Source organism: Eumetopias jubatus, unplaced genomic scaffold, assembly GCF_037043125.1.
Source record: "Eumetopias jubatus isolate StellerSeaLion01/CBP00866 unplaced genomic scaffold, mEumJub1_p1.0 scaffold_6, whole genome shotgun sequence".
In the NCBI taxonomy this organism is placed as follows: domain Eukaryota; kingdom Metazoa; phylum Chordata; class Mammalia; order Carnivora; family Otariidae; genus Eumetopias; species Eumetopias jubatus.
Genome location: NW_028274812.1, coordinates 55,819,102 through 55,835,753, shown reverse-complemented (window position 1 = coordinate 55,835,753; position 16,652 = coordinate 55,819,102). Strand labels below are relative to the sequence as shown.

The window sequence follows — 16,652 nt, the reverse complement described above, 5'->3', positions numbered from 1 at the left end:
GAATGCTAGGATTACAATGATGAGCTAAATATACACAATTTCCTCCACCCCTCACCACCACAGAGCATAGCGTCAAGTTGGGACAGGGAACATTTTCATGGACTCTTACAGCCAATTACAGTACAGTATTACATGGTAGAGGCATTGTACTCAGTATGGAACAATAAGAAAAAGAGATCTAAGTGGAGATTTAAATGATTAAAAGATTATTCCAGTGAAGGAGCAGAGAAAGGTATTTTAGGATATTACAGTTTTAATTAGATTTTTGTTTTCTAAAATTTACCAAAAACTATAGTATCAAATGAAAATACCCATGTATGAAATTACAGAAAGCTGTTTTTGGAGTATTCATGCATTTAAAGGCTTATTTTTTATTCTTTATCATTACTTCATGTTAAAAAATAGTCACCTATAGTAAAGATAGGAACATTTAATATTTATCTCATTCCTAAAATAGTTTTTCAGTAAACACTGGGTGGATGGATTTTAATATCTATCTTTAAATTTAATTCTTTTTTTAACCTACTCTTGTTTTTGAAAAGTTTTAAACCATTACTTAACATCAATGAAATATATTAATGTCAAAATAATTCCATCTTACTTTTTCTTTTGAAAGGGATGATAATATTAAAACTGTCAATAACCAAAAAAATACCATATGTCAGGTTTGGATAGTGAAAAATCTGAATATCTTTATCACTCAAATCTGTAGTAGTATTTAGCTAACTTTCTTACACCATTTGATTTTCTCTTTATTAAACCTACCATTTATAATTAAATGAATTATTTGAAAAAATTTTTAGACAAATCCCTATTGACTGTTTTTACACAGTTTTCAAATATGTTGGTTTGAACTTTTCTGTAACTATAAGCACATAGAGAAGATTTAGCATAGGCTCTGTGCTATTGGAATAGGAAAACATGAGCTAGGGTTTTTGCTGAAATTTATGTACAATATTTAAATATACTCCCACTTAAACGAAATGTACAAAATAAAACTATAGGTTCAATATAAAGGAAAACTTTCGATAAGTTTTAATAATGAATTTTGTTAACTTTAGGGTCTGTCATTGTCTTCTGTCTTTTGGTTGTAAACACAGGATAACTGAAGGATTTAATGTGCAGAGGTTCACGTGCCTTTTGTTCACATTCTTCCTCTATTCTTTTCAAATCTTACTCATTGGGATTGTCATCCTTTGTAAGAAGAATCTTGGGTCAACATTCAGTAGAACTCTGCACTTGGAAAAGCTTCCATTTCGTTTTGAGAAGAAAATTAGATTGCAACTTAAAGAATTTACACATAATGGTTTATTTTTCGTGAGTTGATACAGTAGGTATAGTGTGTAAAACTTAGTTAAGGGAAGAAAGACAACCCTGGGTGGTAGTAGGTGAGTGGATGCATGTTCAAACCAAGCTATTTTCCAAACCTTAATAACTCTAAACCCAGGCAAAAAATAATTCAGTGGTCAGCAAGAGTTTCTCTTCCAATTGCTATACTTCATTACTGGATAACTTCTTTATTTCAAGTTTTACTGTGTCATGACATCTGCCAGTAGATATATTAGAAACATCAGTACTTACATTTTTGAAACGAGCTATTTTTGCTTTTTAAAATGTAGGTTCATATATCTTAGATACCTTTAATTAAATATACTTAATGATTAAGTGTATTACTATTAATTTTTTTCTCACAAAGTATGTGAATGTAATGGACCCAAACTGAATAGTACAGTACCACAATTATATTCTCATGATTTATCTTCTAAAATATATCTGAAGAGAATAGCCAAATAAGTTCATCAATAAAATGTTGTAAGTTAGGTTGATTTTTTAATGGAGGCTTAAAAAAATTGGATTTTTGAATTACAGTGTAAAACATTAAAAAAAATTAAAACTATTCTTCATGAAAATGGGTCATGAACAATTAAGAGTAATCTTAATGATCTTGCTTAAGATGTTTTTTTAAACCAATGTCCTTTAATAGGAATGAAAGGCAAGTTTATGCCAATTGGTTATGTGATTTTGCTGGGTGAGTCTTAAATTGTTAAAAAAAAGTTTACAGGTCATGTCACAGAGTCAAACACCTAGGCATTTTATTGCTTTCTAATAAACCATTAAACTGAATAAGAGGCAATTAAATAGGCAATTAATGTAGTACTGACTTGAGCTCTCTGATTTTAGGTTCTTCAGAAGACGATGAGGTCATTCAACCAGGTTTCATCAGCCCCAGGTTAGTCTTTACTTTTTTTTTCCAATTAAATATTTAACTTGACTAAGGTTTTAAAAAGGTTATTCGAGGCATATAAGAAAACTTGACAGCCCTCAGGAATTCTCCACTTTGGCAAGATGGGTACCATATCCTACTGTACTCCAGATGATTTCATCTATAAACTGATACTCCCACCAGAATTGCATGGATGAAATATTCTAATTAACTCCTTTTTCTTCTGATTTTAGCAGTGTTGGATTTTGTGATTTCCTTTTCCATTTGTCATGCAAGATAAATAATAGATATTTAAATGCTTGTGGAGATTTGTGGCTTGTTGATTTTGTAACTCCCATATCAAAATAGGAACTGACAGATACCTGTTTGAATTAATTTAAAGATGACACTTGGTGCTGTTTCCTGATAACTTACCATAACATAAATAGCACATTATATTAAACATTTTTCAGGAATTCAGGAAATTTTCTTAATCTAGGAAGCTCCATTTAGTTTGCTTTTCATTAACATGTATGAAATTTGTTCCTCATTATACTGTAAAAATAAATCATTCGAACTTTTAACAATTTAAACCTAGACTTTTAAAAATATATATCCTTTTATTTATTTAGGTGTGCTATAAAACCTAGACTTTTGATACATAAATATTTACTTTTATTACTGAAATTAACTGAAAACTTATAACACTTTTCAATAACAATTCTATTTGATAATAGTGTAGTATTTTGGCTTCTGCTCTGCTGAATTTAGTGTCTTGGGTCTACTTTTGATTAATACTATTTTGAAAACACACTTAGCTGTAATATGACAAAGTTTATGAGCATTAATAAGTACAAATAAAAAGCTGTTATTTTATTTTTAAGCTTATTAAATATAAGATTGTAGGTAGCAAGAGGAAGTAGTAGGGATCAAATCTTTAATGAGGAAGCCACTGATAGGCTCTGCCATTTGACAAACACTTGACTTTTCTCTAGAGTGAATCCTTTGACATGGAGATGATGCTTTTAATAAGTATCATGAAAAAGAAGATTCTGAAAAGTTGGTACAATATTTTCATTACCAACGAGTTGCCCCTTACTACTGATTATATTTTTTCTCTGGTGGCAGATTGGAGGCAGTCCAGAGGCCTTTTTCTTTTCTGTTGGGAAATAATGTTAACGCCAATGTGTTAAGTGACTGCAATAAAGTTTCATGTCTGTGTTTCCTTGTGATTAAAAAAGGGTTGGCCAGGGAGAGGTTCCACTTTGACCACAAGAAAGTTTATTTCCAGAGATTACATTTAAGCTGAAAGACTTGAACATTGACTGGTTCAGTCTCCTCACTTTGCAGATGAGGAAACTGAGGCCGAGAGTAGCTCAATGATTAGCCTAAGGTCATAAGATTATTAAATGGGACCAGAACTCTGGCCTCTAGTTTCTTTCTTTCTTTTCTTTTTTTTTTTTTAATTTTATTTATTTTAAGTAATCTCTACACCCAACATGGGGCTCGAACTCACAACCCCCGAGATCACGGGTCCCATGCTCTACCAAACTGAGCCAGCCAGGCACCCCTGGTCTCCAGTATATAGTTAGATCTTTTTTCTCCACAGATTTGCTTCTTATATAGGTATCTTTAAAGCCTGAAGATTTCTTCTCACTTGCCTAATCTTTCACTCCTGCTTTCTTTCCTTTCCATTTTCCCTCTACCTCTCCCTTTCCCCCAAATAAACTTAAAGTGAAGATATTAAAAGAAATAACTTGGAAGCAGTCCACACTCTTATTTCAGCTTATTATTTCTTTTGATGAGATTAAGTTTTAAAGAATAAACTTTCATTCATTACTTTGGGAGACAGGGAAAGACTTGTATGTTTACATTATTTAGTGTAATTTCTACAGACTGAAAATATTCACTGCAAAAATATCTTTAAATTATGAAGAATACATGTTCAAGTAGTACAGGTGAAAAATATGACTCATCTTTCAAATAAATCATGAAGCTTCTTTTTGTGCTATTTTGGGCAAAGTAATGTAATGCTTATTACTAAATGATTTTTCAAATCTATTGCTGTTCCAATTAAAATCATTTAAGGAAGTATTGAGTACAATTCAGAAAATATTTGGGGGGAGCAATAATAAAATTATATTCCTCCTTTTCATTGGGGGAGAAGTATGTTAATAGGATTTTTTTCTATTCCAGTTTTTTTTGAAAGTTTCTACAAAATGGTGGTCTTAAAATAATGCCCCTTTTCTGAATTAATTGTGTTACTTTAGATACTTTGCTGAAACATAACTGACCAAAAGGAAAGAAGGTTATTTTTGAAATATGAAGGCAATTTGTCTGGAAAACTTAAACTTTATGCTAATCGGTTCCTGTTTTTCCATAATTTAATTATACCTGGGGAAATGTGTAAAGATATTTAAGGAAGAATTTTAAGAGATTTTTACAGCTGTGTAAAAATTCTCAAATTGGAACAACTGTGTTTAAGCCAGAGCATTTTGCTTCCAGATAAGGAAATTAAATGAGAACGGAATTTTGCTTTTTGGAAACAAAAACAAAATACCCCCCCAATTCTGAAGTGCCTCTACTATAAGACCAGCGCACCCAGGCGAGTACTCTTTCATTTGACTCCGTATTGTAAGAATTTCAAGAAAAGTTATTTGCCAGTAGTTTGCTGAAACACAGTGAGTGGGAGGGATCGGGAACAGTTTGCCCGACGTGTGGGTCTGCTGCTTTTGGGCGGGAAACCTCACCCGGGGCTCCAGAGCTGGTTCCCTAAAATCATCCCCAGCCGCCCCTCCACCCCCTTCCCCGCATAAGTCTTTTCCTGATCCTCCAAAGGCGCATTGCCACGTTTTCCTGGCTTCCCGAAAGGACGGCGCCAGGGTTCTGTCTGAAGACAGCTCCATTTTAGGTTTAGCCTGGTGGGGGAGTGGGGGTGGGGGTGGTGGCCAGTCTCTGGGGTTCTGATTCAGCGTCCCCCTTGACTTCTCTTAGAAAGCGGAGACTGACATCTCACAGATAAAGGGACCAAATTATAAGTGCTATACATCTGGAAATGCAGTAAAAGTAGTAGATTGTGCCAAGTGTTGCCTTCATAATAGTGAAGGCAAGGGTTTCTTTTGTTTGGTGTTCTTGGGGACAAAACGACAAATTTAAAAGCCCCTTATTAGTGAGAAATCACCAGCCTTCTTTGGAACGGTTTGACTTCTGGAGAGGAGGTGGTGATGTGATGAATAAAGGGAAAGGTGACTGGGGAGAGAAAGGGGAGAGGACGTTGCTGGGGCGGGAGGTGGAGGGAAAGGGCGGATCTGCTGGCCTGGGGGTCCTGGCGACCCTGGGGCGCAAGCTGCGCGGGAAGACTCGCGGCTGCGAAGGCAGCGCTGGGGCTGCAGACCCCGGCCTTATTTGCCGGGAGGGGAGAGCGCGGGTGGAGTCGCTCGCCACAGTGCCACGGCCCCTCCTCCTAGTTTTAAGAAGAACCGAAGCATTGTTTCTGCTGTAATAGAAGTCATTCATTGCTTATAGTTGACAACCACTTCGGTGGCTCTGGCACCTTTTTCGGTTCCTTGCATTGTACTCTTGGAGTTTTTGAAAAAAAGAAAGAAAGAGAGAGTAAAAGAAAGAAAGAGAGAAAGAAAGAAAACGACCAATAAAATGTGTACTTCGTTTTTTTAAATGAAGAAATCTTAGATTGTGATGAGCAACAGGCATATGATAGGTTAATTCCTTAATTTTTCTCCCCAGTGTGTTGATGATTCTTTGTAACTACTTGAACTCATTTTTGAAACATTTTGAAAGAACTATGATAAATTAAGCTACTAAAACATTTGGCTTTCACAAAACATGCGTTTTGAGTCAAGCACAGGTCTTTCTGGCACTGAAAACAAGTAGGAAATGAGAAAAAAATTAAAACCAGAAGACTTCAGGAAGGTGACAAATTGGAAAGCATTCTAGGAGATTCATAGGACTATTTTATGTGAAAGAAGCACTCTAAGAGCTTAAAGAGATTATGGTCAGTTTTATAAAAGGCTCTAAGTCTCAAAAGATTGTGGGGGAGGTAGGCAGAAAAGACGAATCTATTTAAACGACAGCACCCTATCCCTGAAAGAGTGATATTTTCTGTCTCACTGTGTCTCCTTCCTTCACTGCTCTCCCTTCCCAATTTCCTCCCCTCCTCCTCTTTTTTCTTCCCTTCTCTCCCTCTGTCTTTCCCCCACCCCCAGGTATGTACACGGATTTGCCTTAAATTCTTTGTGAATGAATGTTAGAGGATTTCTCAGAGTTCCCAGTTGGAAAAAGCCTTCTACACAACTTGAAAGGCTGATGTCCCTCTCAGGAAATGAATGAGTCGATAACCTCTGACACCAGTGACCAGTCCAGTGAACCCTACCTTAATTCCACTAATACTGGAGGCCCCCAATCAGGCAAGGCTGTGACTCTCATAACCATACCATTCAATGTGATTCAGTTACGGTATTTCACACTTTTCATATATAGATTGATAGGTTTGAATCTCATCAAATTTAATAATCAGCAAGGGTTTCAGAATCCACCTATATATTGTTTCTGATTTTATGATCATTAAACTATTTTCTAATTAAAAATAAACTTACAGATAAAATATTGTTTACCATAAATGTGTGTTGGTGACAACACTAGACTATACTGGTCTGTGAATTTTATGATAATTACTTTCATATAAATAGTAGCACTTACCCTCAATTTCCATGAATACTTTTCAGATTATTTTTCTGTTACCAGATGTTGATTTTTTCAGATGTTAATTTTTTTATCAGAAGTTGATTTTTAAAAGTAATTCATTTAAGATATAAAAAACATATAACTTATTTTAAACTAGTTTTTTTCTATTTCATATTATGTGAAATGTTTCACCTGAAATGCCATCTTAAAGTTACTTCATTATAGGTCAGTGTAATCAGTTGATTTCTACTATTAAAACAATGCCTAAAACTGTTTTGTTAGCAAATAATTTTTTTGAGCGCTTTTGTTGTTACTCTTGCAAAATCATTTGGATTTTTACACTTTTGCTTTCCTCCCTACCAGCTGGAATATGGTTATTCTCCCCAAAGTAAATAAAATGAGAAAGCTTTGCCTCCTTTCCTGAGAAACAACAAAAGAAATAAACATGAAAAATCTTTCCAAATTGATCAGTCTTGATTGATGCCTTTTACCACAAACAGCTGAAAAGAACATATTTACACACACCCATTTATTTCAGTTCTGAACCAATTAGTATGAATTTATATTTAGTTATTTAATATGGGGACGAGGTGTAAATAGGTGCATTCTGTGGGTTTTCGAAAGCTTTTAGATCCAGAATCCCCACACTTTAGTTTGTGAGAAACAGTGTTAAGAGTTAGGAGTGTAGACATGTTTCAAGAGCCGGGGAGGGGGATTGCGGGTAAGGTGGGGGAGGGTCAACTCGGTAGCTTTGCCGAAGGGAAGTGGTATCTGTACAGTTTCTCCGTAAACTGCTTGTTTAAGAAAATGGGGGGTGGGGTGGGGGAAAGAGTGGTGGGGCGTTTTAATGTTTCAAAGACGGGTTATATTTTATATTTTAAAGGAAGTAAAGCATTTCTAGTTGATCCATAATATTTATTGTAGTGTTCAATGAGGGCGGTAATATTGGCGTGAGCATCTAGTAATCAACAATCCTTTGAATCAATTTGAAAGGTAAAGGGTAAGCATTTTGAAACTGGGGCCAGGCCAGAGAAGGGACGGTAGGAGCCTAATCCGTTATTAAATTTTCGTTTATTTGACTCTTCTATCCATTGGTAGTGGACTTTTTAAATGTCAGGGTCCAATCAATATGATATGAATTTACCTTTTTTCTCCCACTTGTCCTCTTTCTTTTCCCCTCCCCCCACCCCTCCCCCCTCCCGCGACCGCTTTTTTTTTTTCTTTTTTTTCTCCCCCACCTCTTTCTCTGGCTCTGCAGCCGCTTGTGCTGGCGGCTCCTCTTCACCTCCCCTGCCTGGCGCTCCCCTCCCCCTCCCTGCCCTACGTCGTCTTGCTCTTGGGGAACAATCGCCACTGATTGAGGTTCACTCTATGTTAGGCTGGAAAACTGGGCTGTTATTTAGGAAGTCATTAATCACATCTCCTCCCCCGGAAAGAGATGGCGGAGAAACCTGTGAAGTACAATTCCCCCTTCAAAATGTTCCGAAATGATAAACCTAAACATAATTTGAGTGCATGAAGGTGCTAGCGATTTTTCCGGTAGGATCTTATTTTAAATTTGAAAAAATTTCGGGGCACGATCAGGAAATTGTGTGCTTTCGTCTTATTGTAGGTGTATGCTACTATTATCTAAAGTTTCATGGAGATGTAATTAGGTTTAATTAGATCGTTTGTAAATTATATATTTTCCTCTAAGAACTGAATTAAATATGAAATTTTCACCCCAAGCAGATTTACTACTATGGAGCAGCTGACTTCCTGGGGCGGGGGGGGGGGGGGGAAGCGTAACATCGGTTGCTTTATTTAAATGGCTTTTTCCCCCTAAATGAGATTATTTAGACAGGCTTGTGTGTAAGGCACGCGTGGGCACATATATGACTGCCGTTTTTCTAAATAGACGATTCACACTCCCTCCATTGTGTTTAAGTAAAAGCACGAAATCAGCATTCTGATTTATCCTAAAGAAGCGTCCCAAATTGTCTTTAAGATAACATGTTTGAGTTTTTCATGTTCATTCATAAATTATTTTGATGTCAGCATAGATGAAATGGCGATTGGTTATCTCTTCCTCTTGCCAGCCCCTTAAGGATCCGAGGTGAAATTAGTAGCAAGAAAGCATGTAATTGACAAAGTCACGTGGCTCAGGGGGCCAGAAACTGGAGAGAGAAGAGAAAAAAATCAAAAGAGGGAAAGCACATTAGACCATGCGAGCTAAATTTGTGATCGCACAAAATCAAGATGTTAGATTGATGCAGAAGATCACTCCGTTCCAAAGGGAAAGTTTTCATCTCACGAGTTTGGAGCAGAGGGCCCGTGGGGCAACATGGCCGAAGGTTAATTTTCTTTTCTATTGTTTTACTGTGATTTTCTCTCTTCCTTTCTCTCCCCCCTCCCCCTTTCCCAACCTTCTTTCCCGGTCCCCCCTTCCCCTTTTACCCCAATACGGGGCATTACCCCCACTCCCCATCGCGCAATGGGGCTTTCTGCAACCTATTGTTATAGATCTCCAAAAATGTTTTGTACCGCCCACACTGATTCACAACTTGAAAAGCTTTCAGTGGGCTATTGTTTGAATTGTTTGAGTGTGATTAAGCGCAGTTTCAGTTAGTGAGCCCAAGAAAACTTTTATACACCTGCCCCCTCCCCCATTCCACCCCAACTTTAATTGAAAGTTATTGGGGGGGAGGGGTATGCACATTGCAAATAACCCTGGATTCACTGCTGCCGCATGTGCATTAACTAGTTCTAACCATCTTCACGATTTCTCTTTCCTCCTCGTGCCCTCAGGAGAGAATAGTTCCGCTGAAAATTTCTCTTTGTAAATGGGATCAGTGTTAAATCAGCAATATGCAAGTAAAGTATCGCATGCTGTATTGTAATATGTGGCTGGAAAATGGAGTTAAATGGAAAAGTACACGTATGTACAGAAAAGTGGAAGTTGATGTGATCAATAGAACAGTGTGGCTCCCTCCTCCCCACGCTTCCCCCTTTTAACCCTTTCTTTTTAAATATTTTCCGTACAAGAAAAGAATCAACCATTTATTCGAGTTTCTTTCTATTTCCTACCCCCACGCCCCAATCAGTTTTTTTCTCTTTCAACGAACAGTTTGGGAATCCAGACTAACTTACTCTTTTTGTCCTATTCTACTCAGGCGGGGCAAGCAAAGGTGGTGGAGAAGAGCCCGGGAAGCTGCCGGAGCAGGCAGAGGAGGAATCCCAGGTTTTGCACGGAACTGGCCACTGTAAGTGGTTCAATGTGCGAATGGGATTTGGATTCATCTCCATGATAAACCGAGAGGGAAGCCCCTTGGATATTCCAGTCGATGTGTTTGTACACCAAGTAAGCCAAACTTCTATCCCCCCTCTTCTTTTTTTCCATGTGCAGGAGTTGGTCAGTAGGTTTGTCAATGGACGAACACTGAAAGAGAAAATCTTCCTTACCATCCTGAGTTAATCCGGTTTTTAGGGTATGTGTATGGGCCCCTTACTGGGTATCTTTTCCTAAACAGAAAATGAAATCTTTGAAATTTCACTGCTTGGGTGCTGGTTGGTGACTTTATTAGCAAGTTCCCCTCTTCATTCGACAGCGAAATTGCTGTAGTGTAGCTTCCGGTGTTATGGGTTACAATATACTCTGTCGCCTTTGCTTAGTGAATGAGTGGGGAAATGAATGAAGAAACAGTGATCATTTTAAGTTTAAAAAAATTTGCTATTATAGGAAATCCTTACTTGAGATATCTTAAGTCACAGTAGCTTCCCCTATTATTTCGTTTCTGCCTCCCTGATAGTTATTTGGAGATTCAAATAAAAATAATTTGATTTTACAGTAAAATAAAATAGAACACTGTTGGCCAACTGTGGATTTGAAGAAATGCCAAGAGAAGATGTTTGGTAATCGAACGTTGTAGAAATGTGCTCCCTTGTAGGGCATAGGTCCAAGGATACTGTCTCTTTAAGAAACTGAACTCAAAAAACATGTGGCCAGCTGTGGCTCTAGTTTGTGTTTAAAATGTTCTAGTCGGCTATTTTGGGTAAATTTCCACCATTCCTTATATTGTGTTGTAATTTTTAAGGTGCTTAAATACCAAACAGAATGTCATTGCTTACTATTTTCAAAATTTTAACCTGGAAACAAGTGAACTAATACTACTCTTCCATTTTCACTCCTCTATTGCTTAATCTATAGCAAAAAAAAAAAAAATTACAGTTTGTGAGCTTGATTATTTCATTGAAAGAAGTTAATTATCTGTAAGGAATTCTTAGGAGTAAAGGGATTTAAGACCGAAGAGGTTTATTTTGGCCTGACATTTAAGTTTAAAAAATTGAATGAATGGCTCTCAATGCTACAGATTGACACATACATGCAAGAAATACTTAGTATATTTGCAAGAAAAGTGTGTATTTTATTTGATACTGTGTTGCATGTTCCTGGTAATATTTACAACGCCCTTTACTCCCCAAGGAATATCATCTTCAAATTAAGTATATAAACAATAGAAACATATGAAACCATTCTGTTTTGATCTGTTGTCTTGTGGTGGTTGGTAGCTTCCTGACCTTGCTGTGTGGTGTGTGTTTTCCTTTCCTAAGGGCCTGGCCATCATTATTGGCTGTTTACATGTGGAAGGATCAGCATAATCTGTGAATTGAAACAGGGTTTAAATATATAAATAGAAGTCCATAGACAGGCTACTGGATTTTATGCCTCTTACTTTATATTGCAAAATGAACCTACATTTTCTGCCTTTTTCCTCCCTATACTGAATGACTGAAATCATTGACAAATCCATTTTCTCTCAGGCTCTGGCTTTCCCCACTTTGAACCTTCTTTAGGTTGTTAAATTGTTCTTTATGATCTCATAAATTTGTTTTATAGATGAATGAAAAGAAATAGCCCTTTTCTTCTTTGATCACACCTTGTTATAATTTGTTTTCCTGTGTTTACCTTTTAATACATTCAAATATTAGACATTTTATTAACCAGTATTAATATTTAGAACCACAAGACATCCAAATTTAAGCTATTTAATGGTTATATGTTGGTAAACTTAAGTATATCCACTGAATTATGAAATACTATATTGCTGGAAAAGTTTTATTTATAGGTAGTGAACAGTTTCTAGAGTACAAATGTTGATTATTACTATTAAGCTTGCTTTAATCTTCTGTTACAAATCATGTATTTACTAATAAAACAGTATTAAAATGATGTATGAGAAAAATTCTCATAAAATGTATATATTTGTGTTCTTACATTTTTAGGAAGAAGTATGTAAAAAAGTTGATAAAACTTAAGTATTAGCATTTTTGTGATGTAACAAACCAGGGCAGTGATATTCTTTAAATTAAAATTAGAAAGTGATACTTCAGGGAATTTTTTTGATGGCTACAGTATTCATTTTTTGAAATATATCTCACTTTTTTCGTAGGGAAAAATTACGTAGATTTCAGTTGTTTTTTTTTTCTTCTTGATTTTGATGCCTTGGTGGAGGAGTTTCTCTTATATTGGGACTCACATAAATTGCATATAAATCATATGAATAATTGTTTTGAACAAGGCAGGAATCCTACAGATTTTAGCCAAGCATTTGCAGGTAATAATAAATAGTCATAAATGATGTGTGCAGGTATCATGTCAGCATCACTTACACAATCAGGTTACAATTCAGGACCATTTAACAAAAGTTTTAAAAATACTTTTAAACTTACTATTTTACTGGCATTTTTACTGTATGAGAATTTTTGAAAGCATACTATGTTTAATATATGACTCAAATTAGATTTTTCCCACATTATCTACATACTATTATGTTATGAAAGAATAAGCATGGTAGGTAATTAGGAATTTTAAATGTTCAACTGGACTGATATCTACCATTATTTTAAGTACATGGAATAGTTTTGGGTTTTGGTTTTTTTTTTTTGAGTCTTCAGAAGTACATGTGTCACTAGATATTTTTTAAGTACTATGAAACATTTTTAGTAGTATGTATTTGGGGAAATAAAAAAAATCATTTTAGTTTAATGTAATGTTTAAAAATTCATGCTGTGGCTTCCAGGATTTTTTTTTCTTTAAAAAATATTGACTACGTATACTTCAACAAAAAATAAATAAATAAAATACATAAAATAAACAGGAATAGCAAAAAATAGCTCTACTGCAAAGAATTGCACATCAAGAACAATTTAGTTGTTATGAAATGAAGAGAATATATGCATGTGTAGTTTTAAAATAGAGCTGTACATTAATAGTTAACATAATTCTATTTAAAATTTGTTGGCAAGAGTACAGTCACACTTCTGATCTCTGTAGTGTCACCAATTTCTCAAAAATAAACATGCCTTAGGTGCTGTACCCTTCTTATCTTTAGACTTGTTGATAAATGCAGTGAGATTCTGCTATTTGAGGATGGTATGTGACCACTGGTGGTTTAAAAATGACAGTCTTCGTTTGACTTCCTAATATTAAATTGTGATTTAAATGATCATATGATTATGGATTGGTAATAAATATATGTATTCTGACACACGTTAATATGGAAACGATAGCATTTAATAATATTTTTAAAAACTTACAAGAATATATAAATACTGTATTTTTGAATTTTGTTACAGCTTATTGTTTTTGAGTTGTTCCTTAAAATATTTAATAATTAAAATTGGACAATTTTGATGATGATTTAGTTTGTAAATAGGATACATTTGTAGGAATTTCTTACTTGAGGATCCAGTGCAAAGCAGAGATTTGTCTCTCAATTGAAGTAAGAACATACATACATGGTTAATGCAGATTTGTAAGTCTAGGTTGCTTTTGCTTCTAAGGCGATTTCATCAGTTTGAGTATAATTATTTTGTTAAGTGCTAATAATTAATACTTCTTTTAGTTTATTGTTACTGATAAGTTAAAAAAAATGCATTCACAGTTAGATTGTGGGATAACATACTTAAATTACCTGGATAGGTCTCTTGCAACCTTTTGAAATATTATAAACTTTCACAGAACTTAAATATTTAATGATAGTTTAGATGAGTCACATGGTTTTAAAGTTAGATCTTTTTGGAGAAGGGCAATGTTCTCTAATAACTACTTATTGATGTTTATTATCATTTAAGTTTTCCTTTACATAAATTTTGATATTTATTTCCAAAGTCATTTTCTCACCTAATGAGAAAAAATAAACTTTATTTTGTTGGGGCGGGGGTATAGAATCCATTCTCATTATTTTCCTCTCTTCAGCCCATTTGCATAATAATATTTTCTTTGCTTTTTGGGTTACATATCTAGAATTCTTTGCCATCAACTATGGTATAAAGAATTTTTAATATAAATGTATTTCATTTATTTCACTATTTATGTAAGAATTTTTTTTTCCAGAGAGAAAGAATAGTGTCAAAATGACTGTAATTTAGCTACCATTACTTAATAGGCTTAAATATTTATTAATAATTTGGTTTTGAATTCTTAATTTACTTTTCAAGTATTGATGTTTTCTTCTTATGCTCTTTATTTCTGGTTTATACTTTGATCTTAATGGAAAACACAAATGTCCATATTACAACGATTTAATATATTTTTTATGTTCCTTTTATTAGTTTGCTCAGAAAACATCTCAAAGCAATGGAAACAGAAATAAGAATAATTCTGTAACTGAGATAAATTTAAGGCATTTTTATTAACAGTATATGATATGAAAACATTTGGAGATGAATAGTTTCTAAATGCATGAAAATTTTATGTATTATACACAGTTCAGTTGATGTAGCAGAGAGTTCTTGTCTCAGTGATTATTAACTATGCAATTCATGAAAACAGATTTACTCTAGTATGTTCATGTTTGAAGATTTTTTTCATATTTCATCACCAATTGATTAGCCATCTTTATTTTTATCATAGTTTAGCATGAATACATTTTTCACAGAATGGTTGTGATTATTATTATTTTTGGGGCTGTTGAAAATATCAGTGTCAAAAATTATTTAGACATAGTAAAATCTTAGAAATTAAAAAAATATGATCATTAATAGTTATAGCTCATTTGTTAGTGAATTATACATTTTAATATTTTGAAAATTATTCCTAAAGCTACCAAGTTTTCAAGATGATTTGCCCAGTTGACCAATTTGGAAGAATCCCGAATGAAATGCTTTAAAGCTATTTAATCATAAAATCACATGTAAAGGCATTTAAATCAAAATTTTATGACTTATTGTCTTGAAAGATATTAATTTTCCTTCTGATTTTCAAATGCTGGTCCATTTTCAAGACCTTTTTGTTTTTGTTTACTTCTAAAAAGATATTTTTATTCTAATTCAGTTTAAATTGAATGTGGCCAATATGTGAATTGGCCATATATTTAAGATAGTCTTCCTCATGTTAAATACTATTGATGCATATCAACTATACTTCAATAAAAATGAATAAAGATTATTGTTGTAAGTTTTAAATATTTTCCTCTTACTTATTTTGTATTTTTTTTGAAGACTATTCACAAAAAATGAAGGCAATAAATCAAAGAATTGTTTTTTAAACAAATATGTGAGAAACCACTTACCAGTATTTAGCATAACAACTTTAACCTACCTTTAACTGAATCTTAGAGTTCTTGGGTTTCATAACAAGTTAAAAACTTCTTTTGTTACCTACATTCAACATGGTAGATAAAAAGTGAGATCATTGTAAATTTTGTTGCTTTGGGGCAGCAAGGAAGCCTTATTATTTAAACTTGCCAGAATTCTTTCTGTTCAGAAATTACATAGATAATTGCAGATAGTTTTGTATATCTTAACTGAGTAGTTCTTTTGGTATTGTGAATAACCTAAAAGTTACTAGTTAAAAATATGGTGTGCTGTGTTTTTATTTCTAATCCAAGTATAACCTAAACAGATAAAGTGAGGGTATTTCTGATTAATTAAACTGGAAATGTATTACTTTAAATATGATATTCTTTTGACTTAATTTGGAACTACATATGAACTGTAGTTATTATTATCAATTCTTTATATCTTGAGATATTTGTCACTGAATTTTAAGTAACAAGAAATTCAGCTTGTTCAACATATAGTTACCATAGGTTATGGCATTGTAACATACACAGTCCATAAGAAACTTAAATGGTTTATAGTCTTTCCTAAAATAATTTGATTACAACATCTTCTAATATTGAAAAGTTAACACTAACATATTCAGGAAAATACATTGTAGTTCAGTGGGGTATATTTAGAAATTATCTTTTAATGAGTACTTCTATTGAATGAGTAACAAAAAAGTATTTGTTATATTGCATTTTGATATATCAGGATTGATTTTATTTTCCATCTAGCAACAAATTGGAAAATTATCTGAAAATTACAGCCCCCCACCCAGTGTCTAAATATTTGACAATTTGGAAATGCTGTCTAACCTAAGATTTATAGATAATTGATAGGCTTAGTCTTCCCTTTCTTTTTAAAACCAGCAGCAAATTGGAGTAATTAATACCTAACTTTTCGGGGTGTTATATAAATTGTGTAGCAAGTGTGTATTTAATAAATAAACTAAAATGTAACCTAGTCCTTATCACAATAAAATCACACGAAAGTTATTTTCAGTGGAATACATTCATAGTAGAGAATTAAATTGGTATCTTCTTTTATCTGTTCTCTTTAAAATTGGGCACAATGTGTTGTATAATGTTAATAGCTTAATTTCCATTACAGTGAACTACAAAGCATTTTATTATAATTTTATGGCATATAATATTGTTTGTTT

At 33.9% G+C, this 16,652-nt stretch overlaps 1 protein-coding gene across 2 annotated transcripts in view; it reads left to right on the top strand.

Annotated features, from left to right (window-relative positions):
• Positions 1-2,196: 2,196 nt before the first annotated feature.
• LIN28B (lin-28 RNA binding posttranscriptional regulator B) overlaps positions 2,197-16,652 on the top strand; it is a 125,281-nt gene continuing 110,825 nt past the window's right edge. The window contains exons 1-2 of one of the 2 annotated variants that reach the window (XM_088024269.1): positions 2,197-2,230; positions 10,057-10,244. In XM_088024269.1, the coding sequence (XP_087880395.1) occupies positions 2,197-2,230; positions 10,057-10,244 (222 nt within the window). Of the gene's footprint in view, positions 2,231-9,227; positions 9,238-10,056; positions 10,245-16,652 lie in introns of those variants that run through there. The other variant, XM_028104102.1, reaches the window with a different exon arrangement.